At 46.5% G+C, this 15,687-nt stretch overlaps 1 protein-coding gene across 8 annotated transcripts in view; it reads right to left on the bottom strand.

Moving 5' to 3' along the window:
* Positions 1-4,371: 4,371 nt before the first annotated feature.
* The window catches only part of LDB2 (LIM domain binding 2), a 402,293-nt gene continuing 390,977 nt past the window's right edge, over positions 4,372-15,687 (bottom strand). Inside the window, exons 6-9 of one of the 8 annotated variants that reach the window (XM_062213481.1) lie at positions 13,629-13,752; positions 10,401-10,552; positions 7,696-7,838; positions 4,767-4,848 (exon numbers count right to left, since the gene is read on the bottom strand). In XM_062213481.1, coding sequence (XP_062069465.1) covers positions 7,734-7,838; positions 10,401-10,552; positions 13,629-13,752 — 381 coding nt within the window. In that variant the 3' untranslated portion in view covers positions 4,767-4,848; positions 7,696-7,733. Of the gene's footprint in view, positions 4,849-4,939; positions 5,091-7,695; positions 7,839-10,400; positions 10,553-13,628; positions 13,753-15,687 lie in introns of those variants that run through there. The other 7 variants (XM_062213483.1, XM_062213482.1, XM_062213476.1 and 4 more) reach the window with 7 other exon arrangements.

The following is a 15,687-nucleotide window of genomic DNA, read 5'->3' as shown; positions in this document are numbered from 1 at the left end:
AGTACAGAGCATGGGTGTGGTGGACACAGTAGCTGACAGCAGCCAGACAAATGCAGTGAATGAGGGAAGCAAACTGAGAGCCCAAGCTGAGGAGCAGCTAACTGGTCAGCCATGACAGCACCAGCTCTTACCATCCAGGGAGTCAGGACTGTGTCAATTGCTGTCCCATCTCATGCTTTAAGAGAAACAAGAAGTTATACTTTTTGTAGGGCATTTTATAATTGTTAGGAAACAGAACACTTTAGACAAGGATGTGTAGGCCACCAGTGGTAGGTTGGATTCCCAGGTGCTTACTTGGACTCTTTGCCAGGGGACTCTGCAGGAGGCAGAGTCCCCACCCACCTGATGTTGTTTTGGTCAATGGATGCAGCACCGTGGGCACGACCTGGCGTGACTGCTTTCTCTTTGCTGTTTGCAAGAAGAACATGCCCTGGGGAGCTTCCGTCTTAGACAGACACGAGGGGCAGACCTGAGGCAGAGGATTCCCAGGTGACCTATGTTCCATAAGTTAGAAAGAGCCAATGTAGATTACTGTAGGCTGTTCCGATTTTGAGACTGTTACAGAGCAAAACCAGCTGATAAAACTACAGGGTGCGCTGGGCAGCTGGCACCCCCTCCCCACATGAAGATAACCAAGGGGAAGCATATGACTGGCATATGGTAACACTTAATGACCCATTGTCCCCATGACTATTGTGGTTCTGCCACATCTCACCGGGTTTCTATAATAGAAGTTAGGCTCGGCCCTATGTGTTGCAAAATGTTTGTTTTTGCAGATCTGAACCCTTGAGAAACTTGCAGATAACCATCTCTGTCTACTTTTCACCTTCTTAAATACCTACAGGGAGGAATGCCATTCCTAAGTTGTGCCACAGGATGACTGGCTGACAGGGTTTCAGGATTTCTCAGAGCTTTTGACTACACCTGTTCCGTTCACAGGCACAGTAGAGGTTAGATGTTAAGGATACATCTTTACATCTTCTGAGAGCTGGAAAGGTCTAGTGGGACAGTGTAGGGTATTCTACTCCAACAACAACAGATGGAAGGTGCTAGGGTAGAAGCAAGAACCAAGCGTACTGGGACCCCAGAGGGGAGAAAGGACCCTAACCAGAGCTGGTGAGGTGTGTTGGGGAAGGTGAAAATCAAGCACAGCCTTTAAGGATGAATAGCTTTGGCTACACAAGTGGGGAAGGGCATTTTGGAAGAAAATACATGGGGGCAGGCGCTGTGGTGCAGCGGGTTAACGCCCTGGCCTGAAGTGCCGGCATCCCATATGGGTGCCGGTTTGAGATCCGGCTGCTGCACTTCCGATCTGGCTCTCTGCTATAGCCTGGGAAAGCAGTAGAAGATGGCCCAAGTCCTTGGATCTCTGCACCCGCATGGGAGACCTGGAAGAAGCTCCTGGATCCTGGCTCCGGATAAGCCTAGCTCCGGCTGTTGCAGCCACTTGGGGAGTGAACCATCAGACGGAAGCCCATTCTCTCGCTCTCTCTGCCTCCTCTCTGTGTAATTCTGATTTTCAAATAAATAAATAAATATTTTTAAAAAAGAGTTTACCAATGATAATTTGACATGGAGAGGTGGGGCGGGAGACAAACTGCAAGCTCTCTTCACAGTGCATTAGGGAGAAAGCAATAAGGTAGCCATTTCCCGATATTGCCTTTGGTTCTGTTGCTACCATCTACACATTATCCTCAAAATGCTAATGTTCTAGGGAGGCAATGTGATGTGCCGGGAAAAATAGAGTATGCAGTTAAGGGAGGTGCTGATTCACATGCCATGGTGTCTGGGAGCAGGGCTCTTATTGGAGCTGACCCTGGGCCCATCCAGATGGCCTTCACAAAGCCAGCACGTCCACTGGGCTGTGCAGCTGGTCTTCTTGCAGACCTGCTGTCAGCTGATGGGAGCCCTCTTGCTCTGAAGGTGACAACCTCCTCCCACGTCCAGGATGGTCACACATCCTGGATGGGCCTAACCAATGACTGACAGACAGAGATGTGCAAAAGGCCAGCACAAGACGGGCGACTGTGCAAGGAGGTGACGGGTGTAACTCTCCTTCCAGTGCACCAGGCCCAGGAAAGACCTACTTGGTCAACAGTTTCTCTTGGCTTTTCCCCTTCCTCATCCTGCTTTTGCCAGTTCCTTAGAGGTTTCTCTACCTCTCCCTCTCCCACCAAGTACATCCCCATGATAAATCTTGTGCTGCCGAATGCCCATCTAAAGCTCTGCTTCAGGAGTCCCAACCTAAGACACACAGCCTCCCACAGCTTCCCTTTTCAATCACCTCTTTCCAGAAATAAACACGTGATGCATGGTTCATAGTTGTCCTCCTGCATCTACTTCATTGGTGCAGAGTGGAGCGATCTGAAGACAGTTCTTTAAATATAAAAGATACTCCAGTGAACTTCCCATGCTTCATATAAGAACTCTTTTAGAAAAGATTGTCAAGAGATACATTGAGTTTTAAAACTGGGAATACTCAGGTTCACGTCTTCTCTGTGGAGCTGTTGTGATCATCAACTGAAATCATGCCTATGAGCCTTAGGCAGAGGTCTCCATGCAGCATGCTTGCACTGGGTGAAAGCACCTGCCTTCCGGTTGGATTACAGGTTCCAGGAGCACCACCCAGTCCCCATGGCTACATCCTCAGCTGGCACAGCACAGCCACAGCCCAGCACGGAGGAGGCACCCCGATTCTTCTTGGGGAGCGGCAGTGAGCAAGGAGAAGAACATACTTTATGAAAGATGGCATGGACGGCAGGACAGTTCTCTCATGGCCCTCTCCTGCCTTTGTCACCTGCAGTTCTCAAGAGTCGCTGTAGCACCTGCTGGGAGAGCAGCCTCCCGAGACACGTGGGTGATTGGGCCTCTAGGGCTCTGATCTCATGGATGGAACTAGGTCATTGTTACAGGAGTGGGTCAGTTTTCCTGGCAGAAACTTCCTGAGGGAAGGTCTCTCCCCCACTTGCCTTTCCTTATACTCTTGTCTTCTCGCATGGGCGGACGCTGGCAAGAAGACTGCTACTAGATGCCAGTGTTTTGACATTAGACTTTCCAGCTTCTAGGACGCTGACAAATACATTTCTTCTGTTAGCGAATTACCCAGTCTGGGTGATTCTGCTGTAGCAGCACAGAATGGACTAAACACCCTCCAGTGCTTTAGCCCCGTGTGTGGTGTGACCCAAGGCTAGAAAGCCCAGAGTAGGCAGCTTTCTGGGATTTCTTACTGCAGGGCAAGACACAGTCTACCTCGTGTAGCTTTCCTCAGCCATGTGGGATGGCTTCTGTGGTCCCTTGCCACCTCCTTGTAGGTCATAAATCTGCTTCATGTAGCTTGTGTGTGAGTGTGTTCTGTCCATTGGATTTGGCAGCCAGGGCCCCGTGGACCTGGTTCCCACAGCTTTTATGATCCACTCCATTTGGAGACGGACCACAAAACCTAAGCCTAACCCTCATAAATATGTGCAGACTGCTACACATGTACACACACAAACAACCAGATTCACTTGCTTTGGTTGTTAACACAGTTTATTATTGGCACACTTATCAGTAAAGCATACATAAAATACAGCTGTCTTGTAACACACAGAGCCACTGTGCCTTTACATGTGTGGAAGAACATATTAATATGCAAATGGAAAAATTAGTTATCTTAGAAAGTTTCACATAAATACACTGGAATTGCCCAAACAGAAAAGTCCCCGTAAAAGAATCAGGTGAACGCTTTACAAAATATTATACAAGAAATATACTATGAAAAGAAATAACAATCAACTCAGATATGATAAAAACAAAGTTTCAGCTTTATGAAACTGCCCGCTAATTTAATGGATTACATGTCTTGAAATATTTGGATCAACAGCAACTTCATAAACGCATAAATGCTCAAGGGTCCAATTGTCCTTCTTTACATAACAATCTGCCTTTGTGTCCTTAGTGACAAAAAGACATTTCTTGTTTCAGCACTCGGGCTAAATTGACCCCACTCAGACTCTAGAACCAATCAATGTCACCTTGACCATAAGTTACCTGGCTGGGTCCTCTTCACTGTTGCCCAATGAAAGAAAATGCAAAGGAAAAAAAATACATTTAAATTACTTCCCCAAAGCTGATTTTTTTTCTTTTCTTTTTTTACTGAAACAAGAAACTCTCAGATGCAAGTCAAAAAGCAGAAAATATTTTACAATATTAAAAAGTCATCTGCAGTTCGGTCCGGTTATGAACGAGATCCTGAGCACTGAGCACTGATGGACAGCATGGCCTTCGGTGGATGCACGGGAAGGAAGCTCAACACAAACACGAAGTCAAACCGTGCCAGGAGACACGCTAGCATTTTCTTTCCTTTCAGTACGATCAGTGCCAGCGTCTGTGTTACCTGTCAAGGCCTCCAAAGAAGGGTCATGGAAGCTTATTTGGAACGCTCCTCTCAATTAAAAAGAAAAAAAAAAAAAAAAGGAAAGAAAGTCAGATCATTGTGGTTTAGAAATAAGTATTTGCTTGGAAAAGTTTTTAATCTCTCCTCTTTCCTCTCCTGTAAGTAAAGATCTGCGATATTGGGAGCACACCCCACGGGCCTATGGTTAGTGGGTTCTGGTGCCGACCGAATGACCGATGGTCTTATTGGGAAGCCTGGGGTGGGGGGTTTTCTGATTTGGTCTCTTGAGCGGCGGGAGGTTTATTGTTCCACGGGCTGTTGTTCCCCAGGGCGGGTGAATTGTTGAAGTCCTCCTCGTCGTCCAGGCCGTTGGCTGCATCATATTGCGTGTTTTCTAATCTAGTGATTAGCCTTTCGTCCTCGTCCCCAAACTCACCTCCCATCAGAGTTGGCTCTCCTACCACCATCACATCCTGTGAACAGCAGCTGACATTATTACAGGGAAACCTTGGGAGAGAGAAGCTCAGCTTAAAACAACAGTGGGAGGAGTTGGGGGATCTAGGACAGACAACGGGGTCAAGTCTCAATGTCGGGGGGCCGAGACGCATATGTGATTTCTACGGGAAATAAACATCGCCTCCTGATGTGTAACAACCACGCGAGTTTATGTCCTTAGTGCGCAGCCTGACACCGGAGAACGAGCAATGCTAGCAATCTGCAGAAATAAAAAAATGGATTTTTCAAAATTAAAAAAATCCACGCTTTGAACTTGCTGACACTGGGGACTTTGGAGAGGGCTGTGGAACCTTCTGCTGGGTGCTTTGCAATACCTCCAAGAATCCGCCACTTTCATCACTGGCCTGAGAGCGGCTTGGGAAACTAGCGGCAAACGGGGACATGCGGAAGGTGCAACGCTGCGACATTCTCACAACTCATTCCAAATGGGATTTTCTCCGTCCCAAAGACGGTATACATTTTAATTGAAGCCAGAATCTCTCTTTTTCTCTACTCAGCCAGGCCCTTTTATGCAGCCAATATCCTTGACATTCTGCTACTTAATTATGGTAATTAATTTAGGTAAAGTTTTCGATAAAAACAATGTTCACACTGATTTGACAATTTGCATAGCTAATTAAGTCATTAGCAAAAACCTGCTGATTGCCAACAAGCCCTGAATTTACCATCTGTTATTTCATGGTGCCTGTCACCTATCCCCACACAGGCAACCCTGCCACCAATCTGGGCAGTAAAGAGAACCAGTGTGTCCAGCTGGTGCCATAAAAGGAAGATGAAGAGCACTAATTATAATTACATCGACGAAGCTGGTCGTCATCAGAAATGGAAGCAGGCGAGAAGAATCCCTCTAATCACTCCTCTAAGAACAAATTGTCCTTCCATGCAAACAAGGAAGCCACCTACTGGATCTGGGAGAACTGAGGTGGCCACAGCTGGAGAGGCCCAGGGACCAGGGGAAAGGTGCACACTCTTGGAGCATAGCTTTGGTCTCTCTGTTCAAAGGGGACCCTTGGGGTGACCTGGGTTTGAAGCAGGACACCTACTGGGCAGATTCTTCTGTGTAGACTCTGAGCAAGATTCTACTTAGAAGCCCAGAGACTCCCAGAAAATGAGTAACTGCTATTACCCTCGAAGGCCAGAAAAAGCAGGACTGAGCTGGATGCAGCTGGAGGTGTGAGGGTGGATTTCCTCATGAGGGAGGCTGACTCAAAGGCTTTGATGGACAGTTTAGCAGAACACTGCCTGCGGTCAGGAGAAGGGATGGGGGTTCTCCAGGTACTTTCTAGAATTTTGGCAGTGCCCATTGGACAAACCCCTTAATTACCAGCTAATCTACTTTGGGAAGAAAACTTCTGTTTCGTTTATTCATTTTCCTGCCTTGAATTAGGGGAGATAATTCATAGGTTTCCAACTCACGTTTTCTGACCTATTCACTCCAGGGCATGGATAAAAAATGATTTTAAAGAGAAATGTCCCAAATGGAGCAAATGCCTACTAAGTGAATTGGTAAACACAGCAATGCAAGTACCTTAGGATATTGAGCTGGGTGCTTCCAAGAACATACGTATTAGGCAATGGAGAATGAGAAATGATGCTGACATGTAAGAAGACTCATGAGGGTGCTGCAGGTGAGATGTGCAAACGGACACTGTCTTTGGCAAGAATGATGATAGAATTTTAGACAAAGGGTGGCCACCACAGTGACGTGTGAAGGTTATTCGGTTAGTTGGGCAGTTGCCATAGAACTGCCGATGGTGTTCTCGGATTACAAAATAGTGCCCCTCAGTTACACAGGCAATTAGGAGACCACGCTGATGATCGGGAACAAAGGAAGGTGGAAAGAGTTGGGCAAGATTGTCTGGAGCATGACATTTCATGCCTGTGCACAGCACCCTTCGAAGGGCTTGGAAAACACATGCATCAGGTGTCTTTGGCCAGGAGAAAGATGTTAGAACCCCCAGTGTGGTTCCATGTTAGTACTGGGACCCCAAAGTCAACAGAGAGGCTCAGAGAGTTGGAGGAGATAAGCATGGTTTGAAAAAGGAGGAGAAAAATAAGAAGCAGATAACCTCAGCATTAGAGAAAACCTCCCCAGCACTGCAGATGCATTCATCGTATTAGGAAGTAACAGTCATCTAAGAAAAGCACCATGAAAATAGTGGTTGAATCATTTCCAATGGGGCTAACACGGGCTTGTCATGTGTGCAGTGAGTCTGTCCTAGAAGCAACTGACAGATTCCCAGGCAGAGGGGCTTTTAATGATCTTAAACTTCAGGGGGATGTCATATTTGCTTTACTGATGACAAAAGATATCCTTAGTCAGAACATGATCGTGTGTGTGCGCGTGCGTGTGTGACTGTTAGATGACAAGTTATACGAAGGACTTCACGGGCACATGGAAACTTGAAGCCACTTACAAGATGATCACGTGTTTCTATTTGGTTCTTCCAAAGCTCAGGACTAGGATAAAACTTTAGTGCTCTGGCAATCTTAGTTGTTCTTTGTTTTTTCGCACACAAAACAAATGGAGACGTGGTGCACACTCTGGGCCGCCTCTAGCTTGGGTGTCTTAGTAGCATGTCCCCCCACCTCCATGTCTTTAAGAATCTCCCCACCACTGGTGTGAGAGCATTTCCTTCCCACTGCTGTCCTGTGTCCCCCAGAAGGCAACAGGGATCCCCCCGAGAGCAGCCCTCGGTTGCCCACAAAGGTGGCCTGGGCACCTCAGCTGGAAGCCTGGAGGTGCCACCAGCCTTTCCCCAGTTTATATTTTCTCACTAATCCCCCGTGCAAGGACCACCAACCTCTGAGGAGGACTGGAAGTGACTCCTTTCAGGGCCCCTCAATGCTTCTCCTTAAATTGGCCAGAAGGGGTCACTGCTGCTGAATGACACAGGTCTCCATCCCTCCCAGGGTTGAGGCTGCAGGTCGGGATCGCTCCTAGCCCCTGCTCATGGAGTGAGAAGCAGAAGCCAAGGATTAAACCCTACTCCTGTCCACACACACACTCTGCTGCCACGGCAGCTGCACGGGCTACGGCTGTGGTCATGGGAGAAGGCCGCTAATGCCCACAATGGCAGCTCTACTCCAGTAGTCAGCCCATGTGGATGGCTCATAGACAGGGCTGGAAGATGTGGCCGCAACAAGCCATCCCATGCTGATCATTCAACACCTACTCAACTCAAGAACACCTAAGAATTTGCAACATTTTCCCAACCTTGCTGTCTTCCTTGGCCCTTTGAGCCATCTGAGAGGCTTACTTGACTCAAACATGAACCCTTATGGGGAAAGTGCTGAAATTCAGCTGTCACTTTCTACAGGGTCTCAGTTGTCACAACTTACTAAAAACCCTCTGGACACAGGGATCCTTCACCAAAATGCAACTAATGGTTTGGAGGACAGATACATAATGCAGCAAAATTTTTTAACAAGTGCTCTTTAAAATAAAATTGAAATGACTCTGATGATACCACACAAGTCAAAATATACATGTGGCCTGCCACCCTCAACTTCTATTCCTGTGGCAGGCATCACCAATGGATGACCTATGAAATCTAGTGTAGGTCTTGGAATCCTTCTCCATGCTCTACTTTATGGCAGGACAGAGGAGAGGAAACCTCTTTGCTATCCCTAGGTGAAGCTGTGAGCTTTCCAGCGACAGGACCTGGGTCTTTTTGTTAAATCTTAATATTGCAAGTATCCGGAATAGTGTGTGGAGAATATAATAGGAGCTCAGAAAACATTTAATACTTGTTGAACTGCTCTGAATTCCTTTTTTTCTTTCAAAACATATTTTTAAATTTTAATTTTTTAGTATATTCTTTTAATTGACACACAATGATTGTACATATTTATCTGACCTGGGGATCTGAATTCTCGTATGTGCCCTTCAGTAGCAATTCCACAGCTCTCGAATTCTCTGGAAGACACTTTGTTCATTCGTTACAAGGAGCTAACAAATGTTAGTTTCCCAAATTCCAGAATTAAGAGAGTAGGTGGGCACTTTTTGGGCTGATGTATATACATCAGACCATTCTTTCTATACATTTTCCAATTTAAACAGGAATGGCTTAATTGTTGATATTTCAATAAAGACCCTCAGTTTTTCTCCTTAGAGTTCCCCCTTGACCTTCAGGGGGTGATAAGTGTGAAGTTCAGTTCAGAAAACACAGGGCCATTTGGAGACTATTTTCATTACACAAGGACAGTGAGTCCTCTTGGGCTTAAGATGAAGATGGTACCTTCCCTAGCAGGCTGCCAGTCTCTCCAGAGCCCCTTCCTTGTGCTGCAGGGGAGTGGGGACCACGGCCCCTTTCTATGAAGGAGAGGAGGAGTCTCATTTGTCCAGGGGATTCTCGGGGAATAGATGGGCTTGGTTTTGGCCACAGAGAACTGACCATTGGAAAGTGGGTGGGGGAAGACTGGAGAGGCACATTTAGAAGCAAATGGGAACTCCCTGTGCCAAAGTCTACTCTTGCAGGGAGAGGGATGGAGCAGGACAAGAACGAAGGGTGAGGACAATGGACCAAAGGGGAGGACAGAGAAAGATGGAGAAGGTAAAATGGTGTCGGTTGCTGGCAGTAAGTAAGAAGAAATAGGGTGCACTTCTGAAGATATTGTATCTGGAGGGTATCCGTGAAGCAGCAAGAAAGTGCCAGGATTCACATGACAGGCAAGCACCTGGAGACAGGGTGACGTGACAGGGGTGGCAAAGAAGGAGGACCCACAAGGAAGTGTGGTGGTGGGGGAGGGACAGCAGATACTTAGGGGAGCAGGAGGACTTGAATGTATGACCTACTAGTGGGTCGGGGTTAGCAGAAAGGAAGGGAAGAGGCAGGAGGGACAGAGCTGGAGAAGAAACACTGGGGGAGGAGGAAGACCCTGTGGGGGGCATGCTAGTTGGCAGTTTCAGAGTTCAAGGAAACCCCTGTCCAAGCGGCCTTTGGCAGGACCCAGAAATGAGAGGAAAAGGTGGAGGGACCACAAGAGCTGAGACGGAGCCAGGAGCTGAGCCTCCCCCTGAGATAAGGAGACAGGTAGAGGGAAATGCACATGGCTGCTCCTTTTTAGTGGCTGCGAGTTAATGACCTGAATCCTAAACCTAGAGGGGACGCCCATGCTAGCACGGCCCAGGCAAATTACAATGCTGGGCCTGCGTGCTGGGGGCCAGCTTCCTGTGGGGCACCGAGTCTCCCACGCAGCCGCCACCAGGCAGGCTTCGATATTGTAATTAAACTTTCAGGGACTTAACTCCTGCCTGTGATGCTGACGGCTCTTTCGTTCGGGCTCCACAGCAGCACCAACTCTGAATATTCCTGTCTAGCTCCCAAGTGGCAGGGGGAAGGTCTCCATGATGGGGCTCATCCCTCCCCTCCCATCCCCACCCCTGCCTCCCCCACCTCCCACAGGCCCAGAGGCTTCTGCAGCTAACAGAGACTTTAACCCAGGCCCCTGGCATAGGAAGACAGGCAAAGGCAGATTTTAGGCCTAGAAGGAAAGCGAGACTTACAGGTACCTGACTGGACAGACTCAGGTTTGCCGCTGGGGTTTTCTTCTTGCTGCCGGTACTATTGGCCGTGTTCCCGGCGCTGCTGTTGGATGTGCTGCTGGTGGAGTTTTTCCTTTTTCTCCGTTTGGTTGTTGGTTGCCGTGTGGGTTCTGCTGCAATAGGCAAGAGGGGAGAGGGATCAGCTCCAGGGTGACCACCAGAATCTGATTTTGAGCAATGGACAGAGTAGGCTGTGTAAGTTCTTCCTCGTTTTTCGTAAACTCGGAAAAAAGTAAATTGAGAACGCGGCTGACGTGAGCACAGAATGTGTGAAACTCTCTCTTTTTGTTTGTAGATGACTTTTAGTCAATTGCTCTTTCTGCCGTGATTCCACACCTGTAATTCCCTGATCTATTTTAGCAGCGCACCACAAGTGCCACTTGCATAATTGAACTTAACATATTATCACCTTTGGAAAATTTGGGAATTTTTCTCCCCGGAACTGTCTTCTCCTAATAATAAAGGAAAGATTCTTGCAACCCCCTGGGAACCTCAGAGCTGAGACAGAAGCCTAAACATGAGAGAGCCAGTGCGCAGTAGCAGCCCCTCCTGGCCCAGTGTCATAGTGCAGCCTAGCTCTAGTATTCCTGATACTCTCAAATCAAAAGAAAAAGCCAGAGTTCTATCAGCCATGGATGAGTAGCTTAGGGATTCCCAGACTCAGTAGGAATACTCGTGGTGGGAACCCGGCTGATCAATGAATGCCACTAATTCCAAAATTGCTGGGGAAAAGGGGTCAGCCTGGCATCATCTCTGTCTTAACAAAGGGAAGCTTCATTATAGTCTTCAAGAAATAGAGAAATAGAGAAAAATATTTTGGATCTGAAGGATGGGGCAACAGCTTAGTGGAAATACGGGCACCCATGGAGGCATGCAGCCAGAGAACGCTTATCATGCATAGAGCACTATGCAATCTCTGACACTGTCCTTAACATCTCCAATACATTGACTACTTTATATTCTGATTAATAAATCATGTACTATTATTATAATCTTTGTTTTTTAATCAGGCATTTTCAAAAGCCTTTCCCAGGCAGAAACTGAGTATGTTGGAAAGGGCAAGGAGGATCATGCTTTTTGCTAAGCATCTTTCAGGCCTGACTCTAATGGACAGAAGGCATGCCAAGGCCATGCTGGAACCAGCTGAGAGGGCCTTGGCATAGCTCCTTAAAATACCCCTGCAGCTTCCGAAGGAAATCGGGGACGAGTCCTCCTTAGTCCACAAGCTAGCCCTGACTGTTGATGAGGGGTCAATGATTAAATGATACTGCTCTATGATTTTATATATAATATATATCATAATGTTCCTACATATCTCCCTTTTTCCATCATAAATACTTTGTCTCTATACTCAAAATGTTCCCCCAAAGAGTCTACCATCCCTTTGGTGTGGGGGCACTTGTTCAGAGGGTGATGGAAGCAGGGAACAGAACTGTGCTGACCTGCAGTGTTGAGCGAGGAGCTGAGCAGGACCACCCAGAGCCCAGCTGGCACCAGGTCTACCTTGACAACTGTCTTTTTTCCTTGACCTTCAGAATGCAGCTCTGCTACTGTTTCTTGTACTTGTACCTTACTTGTGAAATTCATGGTGAATGGATTACTCCCCTTGGCAGCAGGTAGCTGTAGCAGTGAAACTATGAATGTTGGAGACACAAATGCCTTTTATGGGTGGCATGGTCTTCTCTGCTAGCCTTGAGACCAGCTTTGGCAAAGGACTACCTTGAGTCCTAGGTCTCACACTATTCAATGGGGATTACAGTCCATATTTTGAAAGATTACTGTGAGAATCCAATGTTTTTGTTTTGTTTCATCCAGTGTATTACCCCCAATGTCTTTTAGAGCCTCCATATAGAATTATTGGATGAATGAATGATATATTAATTTTGTAGCCATATGTTAAAAAAGGTAGGTACTCAAAGCATTTTGTAAGAGAATGGAGTATTTTTTCCCAAAAAAGCTTAATGATAGTGAAAGACAAATAAGGCCAAATGAAGAAGACTATAGAATGAGTTTGAAAAATAATGTTCTGGGGGCCCAGCGCTGTGGCGCAGTGGGTTAAAGCCTTGGCCTGAAGTGCTGGCATCCCATATGGGCACCAATTCGAGTCCTGGCTGCTCCACTTCCAGTCCAGCTCTCTGCTATGGCTTGGGATAGCAGTAGAAGATGGCCCAAGTCCTTGGGCCCCTGCACCTATGTGGGAGACCCAGAGGAGGCTCCTGGCTTCTGGCTTCGAATTGACACAGCTCCAGCCATTGCAGCCATCTGGGTAGTGAACCGGAGGATGGAAGACTTCTCTCTCTGTCTCTACCTCTCTCTGTAACTCTGTCTTTCAAGTAAATAAAATAAATCTTTAAATAATAATAATAATAATAATAATAATAATAATAATAATACTCTGAAAGTCTAAAGTTCTAGAATGGGGATTCAATCATTCCATGAACAATAGTGCTTATTTTCTCAGACCTCTAAAGATGTGCTTGGTTAAATGTGCTATCTTCATTTTATATAGTGCTCCTGGCCAACTACCAACAGAAAGTGACCACTGTGATTCAGAAAGCTATTTGCCTCACGTTAATAATTACTCTTTATAAAAATAATTTTTAGCGAATGGATACGTTTTGCTTTTATGATCAATGAGGCTCAACACACGCCTGGGAGTGAAAATGTATTAGACAGAAAGACAATTAATGATGACTTGAAGCGGCAATTTCAGAAGCCCAGCAGGAGACTGTAGTATCTAAACTGCAGTCTAGGGAAAGTGAAGGAAATGAAATCTTTTATGTATTCCCTTCATGGTCAGAGTGCCTTATGATAGAGGATACGTTAAAAATAGAGTAAGCTTTATTATTCTCCCTCCTGCCCCACCCTCTGCTGCTGTGGAGCAACTACAGGATCAGGAGACAGGAATCCCCAGTTCTGAGCTCAGCTTTGCCAATGACGGCCTTGGTGGCTTTGAACAAATCATTTCACTTTCTTGGGCTTCAGGTCCTAACTGGGCAAGCAAGGAGACTGTAGGTCATTCCTAAGGACATTTGTCCTTCACGCATTTAATGGCTCTGTGTCCCAAATCATGGTCATGAGATCCCTCATAGGTGACTTTTCCTACAAATGCATCCTCATCTCCTTTGTTTTCATTCCCAGAAGACGCTTCCAGCACGTATTTGGGAAGAGTAAAGAAGGAAGGTGTACCTGGCGGGGCCACCATCCGCTGCCACTTCTGAAACAAGCAGGTCTTGAGGCAGTCGCGGGGACTGAGGTTGTAGGTTTTGTGTCTGGACATCAGTTCCTGCATTGGCTCCAGTATTACACACAACTGCAAGGAGGGCAAAGGGATTGGTGTTTTGCTATTGGATAACATTAACGACAGTAATTAATGTTAACAGCTAGACTCAATTAGACAGCAAAAGGATCCCTTCCTTTTCTCTGCTGGTTGTGATTTTCTGTATTTAGGAGCGGGAGAAAGGAAATAATAGCGACCATTGATTCTATCAATTTAATATTGTTTTATCAATGTGAGCTACATGTTCGTATATGTGAGTCTCTCTCTCTCTCTCTCTCTCTCTCTCTCTCTCACACACACACACACACACACCCCTTCTGTGCCGAATATGCAGTGGATATGCCGAGCTCCATTCAGAAATCAAGGGACTCTCTCTGGTTAATGAAAAACAGTTCTCTTCTAAGGAGCACAGCGAGCTCTGATTTCTGCCCTGGCCTCTGGCTCCTGTTCTGTTTGTACAGCCACACACAGCGAGTGACAATGCCAGTGTATGCAGATGATCCGGCAGTGAACTCCATCTTTCAAACTTTGGAAAAACAGTCCGCTACAGGTACTTTTTGATCTTAATAAAGGCAGATGACGAATGCTATCTTAATTCATCCGCTTGTTTGTATCTTAGACATGCTGATATTGTCAATAACATATGCCCACACTCATTCCGTGGGGGAGGGTCCTCCGTGATGCTGCACACAGTCACCTCCTTGCCTCCTTTGGTTAGATTTTTCAGCTTGACTTTGGTTTATCTGAAGACAATGATTAATGAGTGAAACAAGAAGGTAAAACCATTCAGGATTGTCTTGGATTTTTCTGAATTTCTTTTCAGGGAGAAGCTTATCAGAATACCAATGCATTGAGGGGACAGGGACCATCATCTGGAGTGATACATCACTCACTGTTGCAATTAGAGTGCTACAAATATTGGCAATGCACTTGCCCTTGTGAAAAAGCCTCACTTCAACAGCTGCCTTCCTTGCTACCCCTTCCCTTAGCCATCCCACACTGCATTTTGTCCACTCAACTTCCTCATTTTTGACTTCTTTCCTCCTTTGTCCTGGCTGATGCCCACTCATTCTTGGAGATACAGCTCCTTTTCCTGCTATAGCTTCCTCCCCGATGTGTGCCTGTTTACCATGTTCGCCTAGCACCCAGCCCTCTCTGCTTTACAGGCATCCTTAATTCGTGCTTTGTAACTATTTGCTTCCAAGGCCTTCTCTTCCAGGAATGCTAAAATGATGCCTTTGGTCTGTGTTCCAAGGTCTGGCTCAAATGAGTGGTTACATTTCAGGAGTTATTCCTAGAAAGGCCAGATGATCTTTCCAGGCTGATGCTCCTCAAAGTGTGGTCTAAAGAACACCACTCTCAGGAGCAAATGGCCTGTGAAAGGTACACACTTGCAGGCTCCGCCTCTTCTGTTCTACTGGATCTGGAAATGAAGTCCTGAATCTATGCTTTTAAAAACCATACCCCACAGAATTCTGACAGACCCTCCTGGTATTGGAGGTCCACTGTCCTACAGACCGTGGGCTTTAAAATAGAACCTAGAGACAGCAAGCCGAGCACAAACTGCCAGCCCCTGCTAGCTCCCAGCCCCTTCTCACTCTTTCACATTCTCTTCCTGCCTTCTGAAGGCTGAGCACAGCCATCTTCATCTGGAACGGTTCTTCACCCCTTTTTACCTATCAGTGACCTCCATTTGCTGAAACTACTAGCCCCATTCAAGGGTCCACTATAACGTTCTTCCCCTGGCATTTTCTCTGGGCAAAGAGAGCGAGACTCCAAACCATGGACAACACAGTATAATGTGCACAGCAGAGACAAAGCCGCCCAATTCTGGGGGCCATCCCAGAGAATCCAGTAGAGTAATGCGACCTGGATTCATTACAATGGATCTTCAGTCTTCTACATCTCCTTGCTTATTTTGCAGTCCTCTTTGAAATCTGAAATACCAGTAAGGAAAAACTTGTGACA

This window comes from Lepus europaeus, chromosome 16 (genome assembly GCF_033115175.1).
Source record: "Lepus europaeus isolate LE1 chromosome 16, mLepTim1.pri, whole genome shotgun sequence".
Classification (NCBI taxonomy): Eukaryota; Metazoa; Chordata; class Mammalia; order Lagomorpha; family Leporidae; genus Lepus; species Lepus europaeus.
Note: the sequence above shows the minus strand (reverse complement) of the source record. Positions and strands in the feature narration are given on the sequence as shown.